The 24814-nt window shown below is 42.2% G+C and overlaps 1 protein-coding gene across 3 annotated transcripts in view; it reads left to right on the top strand.

The window, feature by feature from the left end:
* Positions 1-11704: 11704 nt before the first annotated feature.
* The window catches only part of LOC137611150 (G patch domain-containing protein 2-like), a 28910-nt gene continuing 15800 nt past the window's right edge, over positions 11705-24814 (top strand). For 2 of the 3 annotated variants that reach the window (XM_068339200.1, XM_068339198.1), the window contains exons 1-9: positions 11705-11757; positions 12932-13592; positions 18450-18511; positions 19389-19547; positions 19627-19712; positions 19806-19870; positions 20136-20175; positions 20270-20361; positions 24636-24721. In XM_068339200.1, the coding sequence (XP_068195301.1) occupies positions 12943-13592; positions 18450-18511; positions 19389-19547; positions 19627-19712; positions 19806-19870; positions 20136-20175; positions 20270-20361; positions 24636-24721 (1240 nt within the window). In that variant the 5' untranslated portion in view covers positions 11705-11757; positions 12932-12942. Of the gene's footprint in view, positions 11758-12931; positions 13593-18449; positions 18512-19388; positions 19548-19626; positions 19713-19805; positions 19871-20135; positions 20176-20269; positions 20362-23392; positions 23558-24635; positions 24722-24814 lie in introns of all 3 variants that reach the window. The other variant, XM_068339197.1, reaches the window with a different exon arrangement.

Raw genomic sequence — 24814 nt, 5'->3', positions numbered from 1 at the left:
TTTCTATTTCCTGTCTGAATCTACCAATTACCCACAGAACAACTCTAAACAGACAAAGTATTTCTTTTAGTTGTCCTAAGGCCTCGTCTAATTGTAAATGAGTCCTACATCCAAAGAAGGCCTCACTATAAAAATCTGAAGTGGGTTTAGGCATAAATGGGATTAATTCCCAAAGAATGTCCTTTGCTCTTCCCCCCATAATTTCATTTGCAGGGTCCACAGGATGAATAGCCAAGCAGGCAGTGATGTGGAACTGGAGGACAGGCCTTGCGGGGCCTGTGCTGCACCACAGCCTTCAGGTTATGTTACCTTGATAATGTCACAGCTGCAGGAACCACACCGCCCACCGTACAGGACACGGGAAATCCAATTATCGGCCTTCTAATGTGTGGAAATTTTACGCTTTTATTTCTCAGACTTTGGCTCCAGCTCTGCTGAGGGCAAACCTACCTGAGAAAGATTCCTGGGATTATTTATTTATTTACTTTAAACCGGGAAGGTGTCCACTGGCCTTTTGACTACAATCAATATTAAAGGACAGTTCCTACAGAAACTACATTTTCGGACAAAAAAAAAACTATTTAAATTTAAAAAAAAAAAAAAAAAAAAGAAGATCCTTTTTGTACTTACATCAACTGACTGTTACTGTCACACAGGTGCAGCCCCAGTTTGTCCTGGAGTCAGCCGGGTCTTTGTGCTCGCAGGTCCCCCACCTGCCCAGACCCCCGACTGTCTTTTGATTTAATTAAAAGGAAGAGGGTGCATCAATTTCGAGCGTGTGGCGGGGAGATGACAGTACACAAATTGAAAGGAAGCATCTCAGTGGAGCGGGGAGGGGGCCAGTCCATCATTAACATGGAAGACAATTCTGTGTGCAATGTAACAAGATTAGAGACATTATTATCATTCCACTGCAAGACATAAAGCCCTGTCAAGGAAAAAAAAAATCTGAAGAAGGCTCCTCAGTCAGGACAGAGACAGGCTTGAAAAAAAACAAAGCACAGTTGTCGTGATATCAAACTTAATAACCTACCTGCATTATATTTTATACTGTTTGGGAAAAGTATGCGGGTAATTCCTTCAGGAGGTTTCATATTTGCTGATACTTAACCCCTCGCAGTCGTCATTATGCAGCTCAGAAGTGGTTATCCGGCCCTCATCTTCTTTCTGCTGCATCTCCAGCACAGATCCAGGGTTTTGGTGATTGGGTTCACTTTCAGTCCGATCTGAAGGAATGTGAATGGGCTCAGAGCTCGAGGTGGAACCTTTATTAATGAACGGTAAAGACAGACGAGTCCCCCTCTTGCCAAGCAGTTTGCTTCAATTGGATCAGTGATGGTGAGGTAGGGATGGATATCTGTTTATGTGCCAAGTGGCATTTAGTTAGGGCGATATGATGGTAGAAAAAAAACAGGTTCAGGATCCCCCCCCCTCCCTGATCTCAACACCGACGGCGTCTATAGCATTAAAACTGTATGGACAGGCTAATGAGCGATAAACATTTATCAACTGTGTAATACGAAAGTTAAATAGATGATTTAATAGACGACATCTTTAATTTCAAGTGGCACCTGAGCTTGTTTGCTGTGTTGCCTTCATTGTTCAGGAGGAAAGCTGTGTGGGTGTGTGGTACATGTGATCCGTCAGCTGTCACGCCGTATTTCATAAATGAAAAGCTGTCCTTTCCTTGGAATGTAGCAGAGCGATTTGCCGTGTTTCTCGCAGCTGACATGCTGTCTGCCAGGCGATGATGGGCCCCGTAGATGTCAACAGACACCAGGGGCCCTCCTGCGACCAGCTACACAAAAATGGGCACAAGTGTGAAGAGCTGAGGAAATGTTATCAATCAACACCATAACAGCAAAAGGAGCTGCTGGCGTTTGTGTGGAGACCCACTCGTAGTGATCCATGTAAAAGGTGGTGTGATGTATTAGAGCGGATGAGCGGGGGGTCCGCTCTGACACATGACGGACAGCTCATTTGACAGCCTCGGGAAAGTGTGCAGGGAAGTTTCAATCTAATCTAATGCTGCACAAGGAATGAAATTGTGGTGCTGGATTATGTTTACATCCCCTTTAGGACAACAACGGCAGGATGGGACGCATATGATGTGGCTCGACCCCCCCCCCACACACACACACACACACACACTCCTCCACCTCTGGTCAGGAAGGTACGGATGCCTGATGGAGACCAGACGCCGCAATCGACTCTCAGACGAGACCTCCTGACCTGTAACTCTCCCCTCAATCCACTTCTGTCTGGAGAATCAGGTTTCTAAAGGAAAAAACAAGAAACTGAGACCTGCCTCAAAGCCATATCTGTGGGTAAACAAAAACATTTTTGTGTCATGCATTATCAATCAGCTGTCTCGTGGGGCTTTCCAAACAGGTAATCTCTGTCATTCAATCGCTCCAGTGCAGGAGCTGGGTGCTTCTGAAATGGGATAGCCACAAAACAGACATTAATATTAAGTATAAGGAAGATCAGCTTCTCTGCTGCTCTACCTTCTCCTTTTGTTCAGAACATCAAGAAACCAGTTATCCTCACTCTGTAGTGCAGGTTCACACATGTACGGTTAACACTAGGATAGATTTTCTTATTTCATAAAATGTAATTATAAAATGAACTTTTGTTGACCTGTTAAAATATTTCCACACATTCGACTCAGAGGTTACAGAACACTTGTTAATTACATCAGAAATATAAAATTATTTTACCAGAAAACTGTTTAAGCTCAGGAGACTCAAACGTCCCAATGTATGCTCCCATAATGATCAATCATACAGGGGTAGTTAGTCATTTTACAGCTTCTAAAAAAAAAAAGAAAAAAAGCCCTCTGCCCCTTTTCATTATACCACATCTATTTCCCTGTTCTGGACTTTTCTCTTTTGAAATTTTGAAAGTTATTAAAAACTTATGTTTTGCTGTGGAATAAAGCTTCGGTTTCAAGCTTCCTCCTCCTCCATCCAATGTGTTTTATTTGCAGAATGAGGTCAGTAGTTGGCCGTGAGCATTGAATGTCAGCTGCTGTTTTTCCATTGAAGCAGACTAGACTCAGGTGTTTAGCCCTCTGAGAGGCCTGGCGGCTTCTCGGCAGCCCGGTGACCACAGAACCTGATCCCAAACAATCAAGCCGCCGTCTGCCAAGTCTAAACTCACCTTCCCTAAAACCGTCACACGAACGTCTCCTCTCTGTGCTTCCTGCGGTGAGCATCTCCCTCTCTTTTTACCTCCCTCCCCCTCCATCCACCTCCACACCACGTACACATTTCCAATTCTAATTCTACGGAATCCCTTCGTATTGTCTTGCGTGATCGTTGAAATTTATAGCGAGCCGATTTCATCCAGCTTGTGAGGCCGAGCTGGCGTAAGTCATTATTATGTGATGACACTGTAAGACAGGAGTGTCAATGTTGGCCCCGTCTCCCAGGCAAGTTAAATGATATAATTAGAAGAGTAAGAGGTGAAAGTTATTAAATGTTTGGATGAACCTTAGCTCCATTTCCCTAACTATTACTGTCTCTCCTGCTCCCTCTCTCCTTCCCCCATTAGCCCATTAGCAGTTATGTGATACGATATGCTGATGGGGCAGTGGACAGAGAAAGTGGGTAAATTAAGCCTGACCACTGCATGTGTTATGTGTGCTCTTATAAGGTGCCGTTGAAGGACACAGTGAGGCTGAACAGAACAGCAGCTACAACAGACCTGATGGCACAGTAATGTGAGCTCAGCTGAGTTTGTGATTTGGAAAAAAAAGAAAAAAAAAGGAAGTACCGCTGACCTTCGTTTTGATCCGAGACGGTGTGTTATGTTAATTGCAATTCATTAAGAACTCATCTATGTCCTGTAGCTCACTGTTTTCAGCCCACAGGAGTGTGGAAAGCAACACTGTACAACAAACACAGGTCAGGCGAGCACACGTGTCAAATTTAACCCATCAGATTGCTCAATTTGTCCTCAGTTAAGCCGTAATGGAAGGCAGCGCGGCGAGGTTGACAGCGTGTCCACCGCCGGGCCCTTGAGCCTCCATTGTGTGTGACTGTTGCGCTCCACCAGAGTGTCTCCCCAAGCATGACTGTGTGTTATTCACACTGACGACTTCCACTGTTCACTGTCACCTCTCATTGGGAGGGGGTGGAAGCCCGCGGTGAGGGCTGCGGACAAGGGGAGGGTGGAGGGTGCTGTGTGTGTGTGCTCCATGTGGACTACCACGGCGCGAGGACCGGTTCTGTTAGCCTCAATATGGCAGTGGGCTGTCTGAGTGTGTGTGTGTGTGTGTGTGTGTGTGTGTGTGTGTGTGTGTGTGTGTGTGTGTGTGTGTGTGTGTGTGTGTGCGTGCGTGCAGCCGTGTTTTTGGGAGGGATGGGTGTGATGGTGTTTGATTTGTCTACTCAGCAGAGTCCAGGTTGTCCCAGCAGGCCTGCAGAGAGTGACACTTCCTCTCTCCGTCTCGTCCTGTCAGGAGCCTCGACAGTGGGGGCCCCCGGTACTGAGCCTCAGCCCCGTTCATCATCAGCAGAACCAACCACCCACAGCAGGTGGTGGGGGGGGGGGAGGGGGTCAGTTATCTGTGTCTCCCCACCTTTCCTTCCCCCCCACATCACCTGCAACCCCTTCCACTGATGCGTCTCTGGCCCTTTTCCAGAGAGACCAAAAATCAGGTCTCTCTTGGCTCCCTGATTGTTTTTGTTCCTCTCAGCAGACAAATAGTGTGTGGACAAAAGAAAATGCCGGAGCTCATCTGATCTCACCGCCCTAAGGAGAGGCCCGGCCTGAAGGGCTACTGATTGGAAAATTACAGTACTCCTCCAGGCCCGTTGTCACGGGTTTCAGCCAGGCTGTGTTTATTTCTGTTTGTGTCAAATACCATCAGGTGAACATCAACAACACATCCATCAATACTGTGGAGTGATTGGCTTTCAATGGCCTTAATATGTACCTAAATCATGTGTGGTGATTCTAATGAGTCATTATAATAGACGTGGTTGCAGAACAACTTTTTGGTGGCAGGTGACGTCTTTGAAGGGCAGATAAAACCTGAACTGATACTTGGTTTCACCATGCAAGACATTTCTGAATATGAATTAATAAATGCACGCTCAAAGAACTAGTCAGCAAAACCTAGTATAAGGGAAACCTGCTAAATCTGCCTGTCCCTGCAGACAAGTGGCTCTCTGATAAGTGATTACAATTGGTCAGGAAAGGAGGAGTAAAACAAGGGCTTCGTCAGCACAGGCCCTCCAGACCTAAGGTCAATTTCTCCCCCTGATTGTGTGTTTTATTTTATTTATTTTATTTTATTTTTTTTATAGTGGCTGTGGAGGGAGAGAGAGGCTGTGTGTTCTGTTGCCTCATTGAAGCCTGATGCTTGAATCTGTCAAATCCATCCTTTTGTTTTACCCTAAAGCCTTCATGCTTTTTATCCTCGCCTGCCTGCCCTCCTTTCCCTCCCCTCATCCCTATCTCTACCCCTCTTCCGTGCCTCGGTCTGGCCCTATGCCTGCTCTTTCGTTCGCCACGTGTGTTCGCAAATCACTTCTTCCCGTGTCAGCAGGTAAATTGTTTTGTCCCCCCATTCCCTGCTTTCATTACCTTGTGTAAATTAAGCGATATGTCGTCCACCGGTGCGCGCCAGAGCACTCACTGCGCCAACGCCAAAATCATGAGATTTGGCATAATAAATGAAGACAAACTAGCAGTAGCAGTGCTCCTCTCTGCACGGGCTCGCCTTCATTATTCGCTTAACTTGCCGGAGAAAATGACTTAACCCTGACCTGTGTATTTCGTCCCATATTCACTCCAGATAAAAGCCTTTTTACAGCGCACAACAATTTATATTCCAGCAAAGAGGCTGCTTTTCTCTGTCAGTTTTCCAATCTCAGCTCCTGAACACACGTCATTAAGCTTGTCTTGCCTTCCTGTATTTGTCCATCAGTCCTTCTTTTTACATAAAATCTGGCAGCATTATTCTGGAATTTGATGGCACCCACTCATTTTTTTTTCCTTGGAATGTTTGATTGGAAGAAATATAGCCAGGCCGTGGCTGTCGGCTCTTCTCTGTGGAATCATGCACTTGATGAAATAGTGTTCCCCCAGCAAGAATAATAAAAACAGACTTGTGCATTACAGGGGGCTCTCAATCTGCCAGCTGGGCTGAGCTGAGCGAAAAAAGCCACCCTTCTCATGACAGATTTTTATAGCTATCCCAGCAGATAAATGGAATCGGGTGACCAGGCCGGGGGAAGGCCACTCTGGAGCTGAGCTTTGGATGCATGGCTGGACAGCAGCACGAGACGAGGTGTGAACAAAGACAAAGGTGCCGTCACAGAGAAACGCTTTCTCGCAATTCAGAGAGAAACCTATGAGGATTTGTGTCTTCTGATGAAATACATAACACACAGATAAGACCAAACAAAAATTCATCCTTGTTAGTAATTGTTTCCCCCTGTAGATGGTGGTAGTGATAGAGAGGAAAGTTAAGCTCCATTGAAAATGACCTGTAGAAGATGGGCGGATGATTTCACCTGTCTTCAGGTTGATAGGTGTTCACTTTCCAGTCTGACAGCGTCAGCATTAGTAATATCAAACTCACTCCCATGTAAAAGGTCAGACCCACTGCATGAAGCCCTTCCTTTATTGTCACTGGAGCAGAGCCCAGTGTTAGTGAGTGTTCTTTAGTGTTTAAGAGCTCCGGTATGGAGAAAAAAGACACTGAGGGTTTAGTTATGCGGAGTCAAAGAAGTATGGCTGAAGCTATTTGTAGCACATTATATATTTAGATTCTTTGCAGTAATTATCAATAAATTTGTAATTAATAATTTTATATTTATTGGTTAATGAATTCATTATATTCTCACAAATATTTGAGAGGCACGACAGGCAAGCTTTTGGAATTGTTGCTCAAAAAATAATTCAGATTCTTCACCACATATCCAAATTCAGTAGTACTCAGCAATTCAATAACATGAAAGATAGAAAGTGAGCTCAACATGCTTCCTAACTCAGCAATGGACACAGATATTGGAAATTTACTATTTACTTTTAATCTATGTGGTAGAAACCACAGTTATACATAGTTTTTTTTTTTAACTATGGACAACTGAATTCTGAATTCCCTTTAAGTAATTCATTCATTCTAACAATTATTTTTTAAAAATTAAAATGCTAAATTACACAATCATGTAGTAGAAAAATTATTTTTTTTACTGTTGAGTTCCTTATTGCGACTTTCGCATCAATTTGAAAACAGCTCTTTTGAAAGTTGAAATAACTAAAGCAGCAAGAAAACTGATTAAATTAGCACAAAAAACAGATAATAAATTTAATATTTTGTGTTTGTTAAGATCGATTACATACTTCCTCTACTCCCTCCTGACCCAGTTCCCCAACATTGATACAGAAGTGTTTTTGTTCAGAGCAGCCAATCAGAACAGACTCCTTCATCAAGGATCTATTAGAACCGAGTCTCTCCTAGATCTCCAGAACATCTGAGGCCATCAGCGCTGCTGGTCTGAAGATTCCATGCTCGGTGTGTTACAAAAGAGGAGACAGCTGGTTGCAATCGCTAAAAATCTAATGAAAACTCGTAATGCTAAACATTGCTTTCATAATAAAATAAGAAGGTAGAAATGTCTGGGTTAAAAATGAGCAGAAAAGATAAATATTAGATTCAGATTTCTGGAGAGATAATCAGCTTTAAATGGAGCTTGTTTCCCCCCAATGGGCTCTTATTAATCAGCCAGACTGAACAAGCCAATCAATCTACAGTACCTCTACTGCTTCTCATGCTTTGCCTGCAGGACCATGTATAGTTTGCTGCCCCTGCGCCTCCTCTTCTGTTAATTTATACATATTATAAAGACATTAATACACGTAAAAAAGCTGTCATATGTTTCTATCAGGTGTTTGTTTTCACAGATATCTGCTAACATTTATTCCTTGTAAATGATTCCACTGCTGAGCTCAGATCATTAGGCATGGCCTACTGGAGCCATGTGTTTTCTAAAAGTGATCATCATATTTATATCTTGTAGGTCATTGATAGGGTTTTCTGACCTCTGTAAAGAAGAGCATGTTTTCCATTATTCATCATTTCTCTGTGTGCAACAGTACATAAGATCTACCTGCGAGGTTTAACCTAGACTTGAAATCAATTTTTTTTTTTTAAATTGTAGTAGATTTGAATCTGCAGGTGACAAACTAATCATGTTTCTCTTCTGCTAATATTGGGATGACTTTCAGTAATAGCTTAATGAAAGTTATGCATCTTAAAATCAATTAGATGGAACATCAGTGACAAAACTACAATAACTCTTGAACCACCAATAATCCTTTGGAAGGTGAACAGCTACTCGAATGTCAGCCTTTTGTCATCAGTGATGTCACCAACCGAGAATACCAGTTTATCATCTGCTTGATATTTTATAAGTTCTTTTTGTCATATCCATTTTGAATGACTATATTTAACTCTACAACTTTGTGTAAATACTGGATATAGTTATTAAAACCCCTGATAGACATAATTTAGTAATGATAACAGTAATGATGAGGAATTCAAACAAGTAGAATCATATGTGCAGGCATCACAAACATACTGACATGAATTCATTATTGTGACAAGCCGATAAAGTCTCTGGGAATGATCATCAAAAATACCAGACAGCTCCAGTAGTGTGAGTTTTGATAGTGCAGCCACTTTTCCACTCTAAAAAGAAGAGGGAAAAGAATGATACAAACAAAGAAAGAAACATTTGAATATCCACTTCCATTTTTTACTGTACCAAAGTTTCACAAGGTCGTTGTGAGAGTCATGTTAATACAATACACGAATATAAATTTGTTTCCCTGTTCTACAAGTCACAGAGCCCAGAGTCTTTAAGCGATCATTATTACCATACAAATAGACAGATCTATTTAACAACCCTCTTTTTATCGCATAACACTCATTCTTTAGTGTTGCTCCCTGAAAGGCACTGAAACGCGTCTCTCCATCCTTTCTTTCTTTTTTCTTTTTTTTTCTGCAAGGAAATCGTCTCTGGGTTGATAAAGGCTCACAGCAATAGAAGAAGCAAGGCTGACATCTTCTTAAGAGATGATAGGAGAGCCAAATCAAATAGGATGGAGCAGTCACTCTTTTCACAGATAGGTAGCTCATTTCTGGTGGCTGAGAGTTTGCATCCCTAGTGGCGCTCTGCCTGGGAAAGATAGCTCACTCGGACTCTCTTCATTATTTCATTCCTGGATGCCTCTTTTCACATCATAGCTACTTTTTTTTTTTTTTTTTTACTTTAATGAGTTGCCTATTTTTCTCAAATGTTGATGGGGATCTTGGAATTCAGATTTAGAGACAAACCTTTAATCACAAACGTTTTTCATTTGCTGAGAAGATGCAAAAATCAATTATTTCAGTTAGACAATGCTGATTGAAATGAATGGAAATGGCAGAATTTTGTAACAATGGCCTCCCCCTGAGATATGATATGTGGCCTGACTTAAGAAGCAGTTTGTAAGCATTAAGTCCTTGCAAATTATTTATATAGGACGTTAATTCAAACACATAAATATAAATCATATATTTACAGATCAGTTTGTGTAGTAAATAAGTACATGTCAAACATACCACCATTTAAAGTAAAAAAAAAAGTTTGTTTTCTGAATTATTTCACCAGGGCAGGGAGTTCCTCTGTAATAGAACTTCCCATAAAGTTGCAAGAACTCCTCCCATACGCTACTTAACAATCAAGCAAGAACTCAGTCTGGAACTTCCTGAAGAGCACTTTGCTATCATATCCTCCACATTCTTTACAAATCCTTTTAAAGAATTATTTATAAAAATTAACTTGCAAAGGACTCATTGAAAAGAAGAATTACACGAAAGATAAAGCACTTTATCACCAGTGAAAGACTGCACAATGTACGTTGAGAAATTGGGAAGATGGCTGAAACAATGAATATTAAATGCCTAAGAATCTAAAGCTGCTGACTAAATTGAAACTGTATATCCTGAGGGGGCAAGGTTTCCAAATTGCTAATTACTGCTTTTGAAAGGGGGCTGTTTCTGATATGTTTGCTTGTGAAAGACTGCTGCTTAATGAAGAAATGGTTCAAGTTTTTTTTTAAACCTACCCACTCTCCAGCTTTCAGGGCTCTCTCTGGACTTCCCTCCCAGGCCAGAACAATGATGGGCCCAAGAGCCCAGCTTCCCCACAGGCCCTGGTGAGAGGAGGCCTGGGGCTGGGTACTGAGGGAGCCGTTCAGCATGCTGAAATATGGAGGCGACAGATAAGGTGGCAGCAGCACAGAGAGGCCCTCTCCCAAGGGCCCAGGGGGAAATTTGCAGTTATTAAGAGGAAGATGAGACAGATTAAATGGTTTTTGTACTCATTTTCACAGAATTTTTTTTATTATTTGGCCAGCTTTCATCTGAGAGATGAAAGAAGTGGTAAATGACTTTCTTTTTTTGCTTCATTCAGCCAAATGCTGGCTTTAAGAGACAATTCTTCATTATTATAGTTGTCACACATCATAAAACACTTATTAATGTACAATTGTTTTCATTTTACTAGAAATAATAGAATTATTGTAATCTACAATTTATCAAAAATGTCACATGGTTTGGTACATTATTTGGTGAAATGACCAGACAGTTAAATACATTAAAGGGGTCATATAATGAAAAACACATTTTTTTCCTGGTCTCTACTTATTTATATATAGTGGTCCTCCTTAACCCTACCAACTCCTAGAATCTGGGCAGGTACTGGTAGACTTTGCAAAAAGGATAGACATGCTTGTGGTGGACACATTCTTTCAGAGGAGGCTGGAACATTTGGTGAACTACAAGAGGGGAGGTAGAATACCTCCCATAGCCATACCCACCCCTTCATGGAGTTGTTTTGGAATCACTTGAAATATCTTCACAAAATTGTTAAAAATGCCTCATCCCACATGTTAAAAAGAAAATTCCTGGATAATTTATTCCATCCATGGCATACCAAAATGTAATATTGTATCCTGACCCCTGATCCATCACACACACTTATGATGCAGTATGCAGTATGCTTGGGATGAAGCTGGACCCTCTGGCAAAGGTGGCAAAGAGGAGAACTTTGGACAAACTGCTGGACATCATTGACGGTGTCAGCCACCCTCTGACCAGCCAGAGGCTGCGCCTCCCAATATGCAGGACCAACAGACTTAAGAATTCCTTCATCCCTGGAGCCATTAAACTGCTCAACTCCTTTCTGGGGGAGATGAGGAGAATCCACACAAGAGCTGAGGGGCGACACGCATAATACATCAAAAACACTGCAAACACTATAAACACTTTACTTTCTATTATGCCTTTTTATTTGTTTATTTTTGGTGGGTTATTTTTTTAATTCTTTTTAGGTGTTGGTCCTACTTTCTGTGTGCTTTTGTGTGCTCACTGTGCAGTGTGTATTACGATGGAGAAGTTAATTTCCCTGACAGAACCTCCTTAAGGCATCAATAAGATTCTACTGTAAAAAAAAAGAAAAAGAAAATTAAAACAAAAAAACAACAACTCTATTCTATATCTGCTGCCCAGCACGCTCAGTTCGGGTCTTTATTAATTAAAAAGACTCTTTATCGCTTGTTCCAAAGCGGAAGTTTGGCGGGCTGCTTTTGAGGGACGTCACAACGAAGCGGAGACTCTGATTGGTTGAACGGCAGGGCGGAAGTACGTGTGGCGTCTCAGCTGTGCTGAAAACAAAACAAGACGAGCAGCGAATGGTGAGTGCTCAAACACAGCAAACTGGTAAATAACCTTAGCCATGACCGACTAATAGTCAGTTCCAGAGTCGGAGGCGTCTAAACGCGGTGTTTGGCTAACAGCTAGCGGAAGTAGATGGTTGTCCTTGTCTGTGTTCACGTGTGGGTTGTTATGTAACACAGGCGCCCAGCCTGCCACTATTGTTCAGCTGCACGCAGGTTGGATCGCGTCCTGTCGCTGGTTTAGCTCGTAAAAATGATGCTATGAGCCTCTTGTAGCTTCTGCAGAAACAAAACTGGAATATATATATATTTATATCGCAATCGAGGAAGAAAGTCTAGCAGATTTATTCTGCTGGAATTGGGTTATTTTACTTAAAAACAAAACATAGCTACTGTATCTTGGCCTGTCTGGGTCTGAAAATTCTAACCAGCAGCCCCACTCTGATCAGATAAGTTGGAAGTAGTGAGAGCTTCCACTCTGGTGAGCCGTGTTTTAGACAGTAGTCAGTACTGTAATTACACACAGAGAAGCTCAGTTTGCAAAAATAAGAATGATGCAATATTTTGATGGTATTTAATGCTGGAAAATCAAATTAAAGCCAGTTTATTACAACCAGACAAAGGGTTTCTTAGTAAATCTATCTGATTGCATTTTTGACAAATTAAAGTACTTTTTAAATCTCCTGACGCAAATAGACATAAATCAAAACCACCGTGAGCTGAACTTACTGTGTGATCCAACAACATTCCCCACTATGGCCCAATTTTAGGTGTTTTACACATAGTTCTGCTTCATTAATGCAATTATGATATGATAAATGTATTTGTCAAAAGATCTAATAAAAATGTGTTGTCAAGCATTTATTTTCTGTGCACAAAAATGGAAAACAATATCACTCCTGACTGTTCACATACGCTATTCATAAACACAGACACGGAGTTTGTGATGTCACAAATTGCTGCTTCTTGTTCTACTTGGGGCCAGAATGCCTGATTTGTGTGTCACATCTCAAATTTCTTGACAGACAAGCTAAGAAACCCGTCCATCAACTAATCTGTGAAACAGAAGCAAAATCTATGACCTTTGAGACACTAGTTTAAGATATAGAAGAGTTTTTATATGAATAGTTCTCAATTGAGAGCCAACGTTTTGCACTCATCAAGTAAACTTTGTTTTATCTTCTGTATTTAGTTTCTAGCACCATGATGGATGAGCTGGTGCAGGACATGGTGTCTGCTCTGGAGCAAGCCTCGGAGCAAAGTAAGATGGGGGAGCTGTGGGAGGAAATGGTCTTAAGTCCTCTGCATCAGCGACGACAGATCCGTCGCCGCAGAGGCCGAAAGCGCTATCGAGAATCATCCCTCTTTCGACTGGACCACAGACGATGCTGGATTGAGGCCTCGGAGTCGAGCTTAGATGAGACGAAAGAACACAGAAAGAACTCTTCCTCATCCTTTGGTGCCTCCTTGGCCAACTGTAGTGACTCTGATGACATGACCTCAACTTATCGATGGCGCTCTGTTGTGAGGGGCCCAGTCAGGCATAGGCAGCCAGCCTGGCCAGAGTCTCACTCCTATACCAATAATAATCCTGGACGGCCCATCAGGAGACGGAGGAAAGTCAAACACATGACCTCTGATGTCACAGTCAGGTTGCAGCAGAAGTTAAAGAGTTCTAGTGTGGATGGGAAACGGAGACAAAAGACACACCTTCCAGGATCCAAGAAGAGATCTGGTGGTTGGATGGGACCAGAACGACAGACGGACGGAGCCAGACTGATGGGAAAGGAGTGCTGGAAGAGGAAGATGACCAAGGACCACAGAGACGGTGCAGATGAGAACATGTCTGAGGGGTACAGTTATACTCAGAGTTTTGTGTTTTTCTTCTTCTTTTTTGTTAGTGTTAAAAAAGAAAGGCAACCTTTTTCCATTATGATGCTTCAGAGGTAGCAGCAATAGAAATTAATTTGTGGTGATATAGAAAGGTGTTCGGTTAAGATTTTGTGAAAACTGAGCAGTTCCCTAATTTAAAGTATTGCACAGCAACAAGCCAAATGTTAACCCTGTTATTGTTGGAAGAGTCAGGATTAAACCCATGTGGAAGAGGGAGTTCAAAACTGTAAAAGCCCTTTTTACCCTTTAAAATGGAAACTTAATAAGGCATTTAAACCCATAACATAAAAGTCACGATCATAACTACTATCAGACAGAAGCAATTAAGCAAGGCGACATTTAAGATGATCTATACTGCCTGTCTTCCTCGAGTCACTTGTCAATATTCAGCATGTCCTCAACTAAACTAAAACTGTATCACAATCATACCCCTTCACTTTATGGTATTGAGTTGACATTAAAAATGAATGATAGTCTTTTCATCCTCATCCCCTATATCTGGAATGATCACCAGGGAGAGATCTTTGATAGTTATGCCTTCGGGCGTCTGCAAGCTCATTATTTCCTCTCGAGAAATATTGTCACAAGTAAATAAGTGACTTGGCGCAGTATTGATTTGTTGTGAATGAATTCTTGTTTTTGGTTGGGTAATTAAAGCTGGACCCGTCCCTGTGTCCTGCGATACTCCATCTTGTGTGTATTAAATTTATCAAGCTAAATGCAGATGTAAACTGGCAGCTGAGTGATATTACAGACAAAATTGTTGCAAGTTTTGTTCAAAAAAGGTTATTCTTGGTATTATAAGCTGCCATTAACCAAAAGATGTTTTCTTTTGAAAGTAATATCTTAGTTTGTAGTTGTGGACCAAAACAAAGCAATTTCCTTGACTGCCTTTACTTCCCAAAACCGAAATATAACATCTTTAAATCATCAAGCAATTGTATGAAAAAGTGCTTTATATAAGGTAAGTAGTGTTTTTAATGATGGTGCTGTATTGTGTTGCTTGAAGTCAAACATTTAGGAATTAACTTAAGCATTAACCACCTTCGATGACATGAACATGCTCACAGTGACAATGCAAACATTCTGATACTAAGTAAGGAGAATCTTTGCCAGGATCACTATTTAAGTTCAAAACGTTCATTTAAATTGTGCTAAGTATTAGCACTGAATACACAGGTGTGATTTATTTTTATTAATGTGGTCAGAAACCCAAATATTGAACTGAATCATATGCCACCATAAATATTGCAAAATCAAAAACTGAAAGATAGTTATCATTTATTCTGAGTTTGTTTTTATTCTGGTATTATTTATTTGACCAGACATGTTTTTTTTAACACTCTATGTTTCATACATTCATATATTCTGCAGTAACCAACACACAAAAGTTCTACAAGCCAAAATGGCTTCCATAGAGTCGTAAGTGTCCAATGCAGGACTCTTTAACTCCTGGGCTGGCTGGATGATGTCATCTGAACCCTCTTTATTACATTTTGACATCCTTAATATGGTGAACGCACTCACACACTCAAACTGGGCCAGCTCAAACATGGAAGTGCAGGATTTGCGATGCAGCAATGGTCTTTCTAGCCTAGAGGTTTCTTTTCTCAATGCCTTGCCATGCTCACCATGTACTTCCTTTGAAAAGAAGACATTTGAGGTAATGGGTAGTGGGACAGACAGAGGGCTTTACATCTTCTGGTTTAATTTGTGCTGACCTCCATGGCCCCTAAATGGTACTTGTTTTCTTACTTTATGGAAAAATCAATAGCCGTTCTGACAGAAAACAGCTCCGGAGAAGAAATAAATGGGAACACCACGGCACGCTGTCAATCATTTCTCACTTACACTACGCCAACACTGTTGATTGCTGCTCAGTAGACTGCCACACAGAACCGAGGGCTGAACAATAACGATTAAGCTGCAGTAGAGAGAAAGGATCAACAAACAGCAGCAGTGATGAGGTGTTGACAAGAGCAATATTTATGCTTGTGGTGTGTGCAGTCCATTTGATGTTGGATACGGATGCCATTGTTGAATTATTTTCTGAAGCACACAAATTTTGTTGGTCTTGATTCATTTTATTAACCTTTTTTTTTTTTTAAATGGAGTGTCTGGTCTTTCTTCAAGGTCACTCATGTACATACTGAGCAGAGCTTTGCCTTAAGCCACCCAAGTGCAAGGGGACCAGATGTTGGCAGTTCAGTTGGGCTCCACATCCTTGATTAGACCTAGCCCTGCCTGCTGGCGGTGAGGCCACCTGGCTCCCGGTCTGGCCCAGCAAGCAGGCCTCACCTGTGGGTAGACGGCGTCCTGAGCTCAGCATCCATCTCCAGCTGTGTGCTGCTACTTGGTGATGTTGACTTCAGCCCCGCCGTCAGAAAAACAAGGCCATTGTGGACGGATTTTCTGGAGACACAGGCCTTACTGTGCTTCATATTTTGAAAACTCCATGAGGTGGTTTGCAGGGGAGCATTGCAGCGTTTGCCGAAGTTAATTTTCACAAATCTCTGAGACTAATCCAATTACTGCAGCTCAGGGATGGTGGGATAACCTTATAATCAGACACCCATGCAAGAGGGCATGGATTTGGGTTGAGGCAGCTTGTTTGAAGAGCCCGCAGATCCATTGTTATCAGCGCTTTGCCTCCCTTCGTCTCTGCCTTTTCTTTATTCCTCTGCAGAATAAGCCCAGGCTCAATAAATGGCGGCTAGCCTGTAATCTCTGTGCAAACTGGTCGGCTTCTCCCAGGAGCTGTGGATTATATCCTAATGATTAGTGCTCATCTGGATACTGTGTTGCTTGACGGTCTTTGGCTCATACAGACAATACTACAGTATTGTGAGTTCAGTGATTTCAGTTCTTTAATACTGGAAACAGTATTGCCCTTGCCTTTGTTTTGCCATTGACATATGGTATTTTATGTAATTAACATTTAGTTATTTTTACGGCATCTAATCTACAAAGAACTGTTGTATTTCTGACTTGGGGGGTGTGAAAGTCGAAGTTTCTCTAAAATGTCAACTTTTCCTGACTAAGGTCACTGCTTAAGAAAGCGTGGGTGTTTCTTTTGGTCCCAAGAAAAATGAGGGCTTCAATTATTTATGCCATTAATTAGACAGTACTTAATGGAAGCAGCCTCACATCGGCCCTGTGCTGCTTCAAGCGACATCACATTACAGGTTTAATACCGATAAATACTTAATGGGTGTCTCTAATTAATTGTCTATAGATGTGACTCTTTTTAAGTGCTGCACAAAATCCGCCGAGTAACAAAGGTTCAACTTTTTTTTTTATGCCATACTTTAGAAAAAAGTGTGTAGTAGTGCATAAAATCAGTATTTCTGTGGCTGTGTCCTCTGCTCATGTCGGAGCATTGTGCGCTCCAGATGTGTCCAGAGGTAGGGTGCCAGAGTGCAGAGGCCTTAGGGATTGGTATCAGGAGACTGCTAATGGGTGGGACCGCTTGGCCAGGCCAGACATCTTCCGGATTCCCAGGGGAGACCAGCTCCACTCACATCTGCTTCTTGTGAACGTGAGGGGAGATGATGCGGGGCCATCTGGCCAGGAAGACGTTTAGGCATGTCTCTGAACCTGATGTCATTGGCAGGCTTCTGCAATATGGCAAAGCACCGTATCAGCGGATATCTGACCCTCAAGCCTTCTCCTGCAAGCAAGGTCAGAGATGATAAACACACAGCAGAATACAGAGAATTGGGTCCTCCATTAAATGCCAATTAAATTAAATGATTAAATGAATCATTTACAAATTATACCAGACATTATATTACAGTGTATCGGTATTATGGTCACAAATGTCATGAATAGGACAAAATTAACAATGCGTTAGTCTATCTCTTCACATTAACGTCTTCATTGACCTGACCCACGCACTCAGCCCCAAACCCATTACTTCCTATAGAGACAAAAATCGGTCACAAATACGCCAATTTGGAGTACTATTCATCTATATTAGCTAAACTAATATTGTTTTCAGCTGATCACTGGAAATACTTACAAATATTATAATACATAGCTTATATATCAATGGACTTCAGGTAAATTGCCATGTGATGGGTTTTGTATTTTCGTTAATGACTTTGTTCAAGACCTTGTTCATGACTGTCAAGGTGGTTGAGGTGTGAAAAGGGCAGAGACCACCCACGGTGCTTTGGGGTAGCACAGGTGGGCACAGAGGGTGTGGAGGCAGGGTAGCAGGGGTTGCCTGGGGGTGCACAGAGGAGCACCAATGGAGGAGTCTAAGCAGTCGGCAACAGCCCACGCAGCAGATGTTGGGCAGTCGCTCTGTGGAAGCGGCTGGTCTGTGGGTCCCTCTGTGTGTGGGGTACATCCAGAGGGAGGGGCAGGCAGGAGAATGTGTTTCGCTCTCCTGTCATCCTCCACAACGCAGGCCAGATTAGATTGGAGCTGACAGCGGAGGATATTCAATTAGATTGTGCATGTCACTCAGAGCCTTCGATCAGAGCTTCTCCCTGTGCCTTTGTGTTTACTCGGGAGAACGTAGCACGCTCTGTCTTTTTGTGTCATTTCCATTTATGTCGACCTCCAGCTCTGTACTTCTTCATTATTTTGGTTATTGAATGTAACAGGTTAAATATTGACATTACAGGGCACATGTAAATTTTTGATGGACATTGTTCACTTTTCAGATAGTATAACATTGTGTGACCCGAAGAAGCCATAAGGTTTGAGATGACAAATCAAAACAGAGTTTTTCATCCTCTGATGTCATTGATATAAAAGAAACAGGTCAGTGGTGATCATTCACATGTGCTCTCCTTTTATTCTTGTAGGGAAAGCAGCAGTACCTGCAGCAGTGACCCTGGCCTGTTCACCAATGATGAGGGGAGACAAGGTATGAAAATAAGAATGAATGTCTCATATGGGGAACTAGAATCATCTCTTAATGCTGTTTTGATTGGTGTGATTTTGACTGAACAGCTGAAACATTCTTGATTGTGTAAAGAAACATGATGAGCTGTCAGATTTGGATAACTGAGGGAATGCTTAGGCCAGAAAAGGAGGTTCTGATACAATGGACTGGTCGCTGGGCATCCAGGCGACTCTAATAAGATGTTGTCATGTCGTGTTAATGAGCGCTGAAGCCTTTGCTAATCTCATTAGCTGTGGTGGGGCCAGGCGGCCCCTGATTTAACAGTTGTCACTACACCTTGACTGTGAGAGGCACGGTTCCTCCGTGGTGTTTGCTGACTGACAGGTCTGAGGAGAGCCTGTTGTCGAGGGATGAGTCTGGTGTTGTCTGTAGTGTGTAGTTAAAGGAGACATTATTGACACACACACGTGTCAGTCGAAGTTGATTGGACCTCCAAACATACAGCACCTTAGTTTCTACTGAACTAAATGAGTAAAATAACCATGTGTTTATGTGTTTATTAGATTTTTCCAAAATGATCATGTATCTTTATACATGTTCTCTGTAACTTATCAATTTGACCTTAATAGGTTGACTGATTAATGGTTATTGGCAGACCTCAAATCTAACAGTTGTGGAAGATGTCCGACCTCCACTACTCCTCACTTGTCAGCGTTGTCCTGTTTCAGACCATCACTATTACACCAGCTCTTTTGAAATCTTACTACAATTTCAAAGTTCCTGCACTGTTGTGATTAAAAGTGCAGTATTTTGGGGGGTGGGTGGGGGGCTAGTAGTATGTTGGAAATATGCTGGCTTTAGCAGTAGTAAACCATATACTGGCTTTCCCTGTGTGTAGGTGATGATGAGCAGAGTGACTGGTTCTTCGATGGGGACTGTGGAGTGGGGACAGGCGTGGCCAGTCTGCTGTCTGACTGGGACTCGGACAACCAAATTTCTCTTGAGGGGAAACATCCCTCACCCACCTTCCTGCAACCTGCACGACCCCCTCATAGAGGTACAAACAGTGACTGCTTCAGGCACACGTTCCTGTTAACTGTGACTAAAAAAATGTTGTTGTTTTTTCACTATTGCAGGATACCAGTATCATTCACGTCTGAAACAAGTGCCTGGCTCTGCTGCCTGTTGCATCCGAAAGGATAGAAGACGGCTTCCCAGGAAGGTGAATGCAAACCAACCTCGTCCACCCAAGTAGAAATCAGTCAAATTAAATGGTTCTTTTTCTTACTTCATGTCTTCAATTGTGTTTTTACAGGGACACCGCATACCGATGTTTGTTGAAAGACTAAGACACTACTCCCAAGATCTTTGCCAGAGAGAGTAAGACATGTTGTTTAATCTGTCTTTAGAACATAAAATGCCTCATAGACTGTAATATCCCCACCATAGAAAGGGAGAATTTCATCTGAATTTCCCTCAAAATCACTTCATCCCCAGTCCACGGGCCAGTTGACCTTTTTGAATTATATTGCTAACAAAATAACAAATAGACAAAGAATAATTTCCTTTGCAAAGTTAAGTCATACAGAAAATCATGCATTATTATAACTTGTCTTCTGCAATTATCCTGATTGTCTCCTTTTAGCTTCTGGCTGCCTTCTGTTGGAAAACGAGAACGAAACCAGGTGTGTTAATCCGGAGATTTCATCTGTTCGATGCCAGTTTACTCAGATCTCTTTGATGAAATTGTAACATTTAATTTCACTTTTATTTTTCAAGTGGAACTCATTGTGCCCATTACCAGTGTGTCCTATCGACCTGGTGTCAGAGAGCTCCCATCTCAGATGTTCCTCCTCTGTCTGCAGAAACAGGTAGTTGATGTTGCATGTTGGTAAAAAACAGCCTGTCAAAGGTCCTAGACCTTCTGCATCACTCTTCAAATGTGATTAAGCTGTAAATGAAAACACACACACACACACACACACACACACACACACACACACACACACACACACACACACACACACACACACACACACACACACACACACACACACACACACACACACACACACACACACACACACAGACAGACATGTGTGTGTTTGATTAGCTCTACAGGGGTCATTATACCCCCTGGTTTATGAATCACAGTCATGTAACAAATCAGAGGAGGAGTAAATCTTTAGTTAACACATATTTGGAATAGTAAATCACCTTTATCTTGATTAATAGTTTTTTCCTTTACTTTTGACTTCATTGAAGCCCAATTTGTGAAAAGGTGTTGAACTAACCGACTAGCTTTGTGTCACAGTCAGATGTTTTTATTTATTTACTGTTTAAGGAATAATTCATATGAATAAATAGCATATCGTTTTTTTAGTATAATCAACTTGACATCTTGTTCTGCAGGGATAGCTAATGGCCCTGTTTAGTCTTTGATTTAGCCATGATAGGCTCCGGTAGGAACACCGAACCAAACAAAAAACAACAGACATTCTTATTTTTATGAGATTACAATCTAATACATGCTTAGTCACTATTATATTCCATTCCCCCCTTAAATCTTACTAGATCTTTACATAATGAATCATTATGGAGGTACAATGAGGTTTTGAGCAGGAGCCCAAACAGATGATTTATGTCAATTCTGCCTAAAAGTTTGAGCTGAACTCATAATAGACAGCTGCTGTTGGCTGCAGAAACACTTCATTGCAATAGTTTTCAAGGTCAGCGTTCCCAAATAGTAAAATAGTATGTGTTGACAGAGTTGCAATGCAGATTCAAATCCTTGCATTTCTGTGACAGCACAAAAAAAGCTTTACCCAAAAGATGTTTGTCAAAGCATCACATGGCTCCCAGTCATTCCTGGAACTGTTGGATCTGCATGGGGAACTGTTGAGAGGCTGCTTTGCCCCTTGGCCCCGAGACTGTGGGACTCCTCATTGTATTGTTTCCACTCTGTGTATTTATGGTGCATTCTTAATTTTGTTTCACACATGCACTCTTTTTCCTCCCTCTCTCTTGGGTTATTTCACAGAGACGCTCCAGCGCTCCTTGATGACGGGCAAAAACACGACTGCTATGAAAAGCCCCCGACTTCTTAGGGCTTTCTTTTCTAAACTGGCCCTTTCTTCTCCACCTGAAAGCTTCTTTCAGATTCCAGTTTGAGGCATTGTGAATACTAATTTCTCTCTATTAAAAAGCCCTCATATCCCTGCCATGCTCTCATTTGAATGGCAGACTCAGGGGAGACCTCTTAATTCCTTTATAGTAGGATTCAAGACCCTTCACTTCAAAAAGTATAAATCATACTCCCAAATGAATGAGGGACAGGGGGAGGTTGACGAGAGGGGCTTCTGATGTGTCCCGTCGGACGGCACGAGCTGAATCTATTTCCCCAAGCTGCTCAAATCCTCTCCAGTGAGACGGCTACTGTGTCCTCCGACCCAGCTCTGCACACACACACACAAACACACACAAATGCACACAAATGCACACACAAACACACACACACACACACACACACACACACACACACACACACACACACACACACACACACACACACACACACACACACACACACACACACACACACACACTCATTCACTTCCTGTGAAACAAACATTCAGATGCAAACAAACAACTGTTAATGTCTTTGACCATCACAGACGTTTTCATTGCTCATACCTACAACTAACAAACTTTTCAGTGTCCACTCTTTCTTTTACCTCGCTGTATTTCCATTCTTTTTCAGTGTCTTACGCAGGTGATCGATTCCTAACCGAGCTCCCATACATCTGACTTTTCTTTCTCTCCAAACACCCTTGAGAGAAAAGTGTTTTCTCTGCGGCCGGAGCATAAAGCATTAATCTTGTGCTGCAGCCGGTTGAAATGATACTGTATTTATAAAAGCTGTCGTCTCCTGTTTGCTACGATTTGACGCCAACAATCAGAGATCTGATGCTAAGTGATATAGGCTATGTGAGGCTGTGTGCTGTTTATCCTTGTATTGGCGTGTGTGTATAGGCGCAGTGCTTTGTGGGATTTGGCTGTAATGCTCGGGGCTGCCGGCCACGTTAAAATGCATAACTACCTCCCACCTGAGCCGGGCAGGAGCAGCTTTTATCTCTTGACTTATTTATTTCTAAATGACACTTGCGCTGTGAGATAAATCATAGTCTTACGCCACTCCCTTCCCAGTTTTCTTTTTAATTGTGAGATCTCAGTGTCAGCAGTTAGTATATTGGTGTGAGCGGCCTATTGATTATTGATTTGGAGCTATTGATTATGCTCCCTGGGGAACCTAATCCTTTCTGATTCATTTGAATACCTCTATTAATCTTGAGATCCTGCGCTCACCTGAAGCGCCGTGTACGCTAATGAAAATAGATGGCCGTTTTGTAACTGCAGCTCCTTACTACGCTTTTGATTTATTATTTTTAATTGACATATTTGCTTTTGGATGTGGGCACCAAAATTACAACTGACCCCATGTCAGCGCTCTGCATTTAGAAGTACCTCTTATGACCTGGAGAACCTATTCTGGAGACTTTTCCCTCAGTGTCCTTGCGTCTTTGACAGAATTCAGTTGCTAATGGTCGTCTTTACACGTCACTTGTTTTTCATTGTCTCCAAGTCAATATTTGTTTTCTAATCAGTTTGTGTAGATTTAGGGATAAACCAACTGGACAGCATCTGCCGTGTTGTTAAAACTGATGAAGTGACAGATGTTAAATAATAAAAACAGTGCTAAGCATTTTTTTTTTTACAACTTCTTTCAGTTTTACAAGAAGCCACACAACATGCTGATAAAGCCTTTGGCTCCTGCTCTGAGATGAATGGTAGTGTTTTGCTTTGGTTAATGAACCAGCTGATAGCATTTTCATGTTTTATTAGCATTGTGCTATTCCTAGAGGCTCCAGAGCCTCTCAGGTCTCAGCAGCAGAGGAAGACCCTCGCCTCCCCACAGGCTGCAGGGCCCCCCGGAATGCCTCCGCTTTGGTGTAATCAGGGAAGAGATGGAGGGATGGACCTCCACGCATCAAGACCAAACGCATCAGGGTATTACTTTTAATACTGCGGGCATGCCTCGTGAAATAATGCGACGTTTAAACGTTTCATCGATTTTGGAATTAAAAAGTTAGTTTGTAAAGATTTACTGTGGGGAGTTCAATGCCTGAGCTCTTTATCAGGGGCGCAAATGGCTGGTTATACGCTGTCCGACAGAGGTACGATTGAGGGATCGATAGGCGCGTGATTTACTAACTGGAGTACAGGTAATCAATAAGTATAAAAGTAAATGAAATATGCATTACGGGGATTTTATTAGAGAGGGTTAGCAGGGAGAGAATAACGGTCAGGCCATTTATTTTTATATCTATTGATTATACAACATAGAGACTTCGCTCAAAGCAGACCCTGCCCAGCTCTCGACACCCCAATCCTGCACACCCGTCGTGTGATTTATGGGCGCTGAGGTCACGGAACATGCTGCCTGTTAAAAGGCTCCCCTGATGCTGCCTTATTGTAGCGTGTGCTCATTAGGGTCCTGAGCCTCGTGTAGCCTGGAGTCCAAGATGAGCCGCGCTGGTTAACAAGCAGCTTCATTCTGTCAGAACTTCCGTTATAACACCCTCTGGTATGAAGTCACTGTTTTGTCATCATGTTCCTGCAGCTCCTTCATGCGCTGATTCCCGCTCCTCCCACACTCAAACGTCTACACCGCACCTCCACATCGGCTGCTCCCACCCCGAGAGATGAAACGGTCCCTGACCTTAACTTCACGTTTGTGAAGTTAGAGCTATTCAGCTTGTGTTGGGCTTTTCCTGATGTATGACACACGAGGGACAGAGCAGGCGTAATTTGTTTATGTGAACTCTGCAATCCACCGCAGCACCTGTCCTCATTAAACGTTCTCCACGGTGGAAATTAATAAAGAAAAATGAAGATGTGGCAAAACATACACTGTACCACCAAATTTAAGGTGCAGCGTTCGCAAAACAAAAAATTGCTGATTACATTTATTGGTTTTTGTGAAATTATTACATTTTTCCAGGTTAATACGTGTTATGGGCGAAAGCTGCATCTTCATAATGATGAGTAATGATTGCCCCCCCCCCCCCATTTGTGTCTCCTCCAGTCAGACTAGCAGTACTCCGGGAGTGTTATGCACAGGAGGCTCAGGAAGGAGGCGGGAACCAGGAGACGTATCCGTCACAACATCAGGTAACCCCCTCTACGCATTCTAATGAACGTCTGCCCACCTCACCTCTCTTTTTAGGACTTTTTATCATGTATGAGGTTAAATCTCGTGGAAGG

This window comes from Antennarius striatus, chromosome 17 (genome assembly GCF_040054535.1).
Source record: "Antennarius striatus isolate MH-2024 chromosome 17, ASM4005453v1, whole genome shotgun sequence".
NCBI classification, from domain to species: Eukaryota; Metazoa; Chordata; class Actinopteri; order Lophiiformes; family Antennariidae; genus Antennarius; species Antennarius striatus.
The sequence above is the reverse complement of the archived record's forward strand: the minus strand, read 5'-3'. Positions and strand labels throughout refer to the sequence as shown.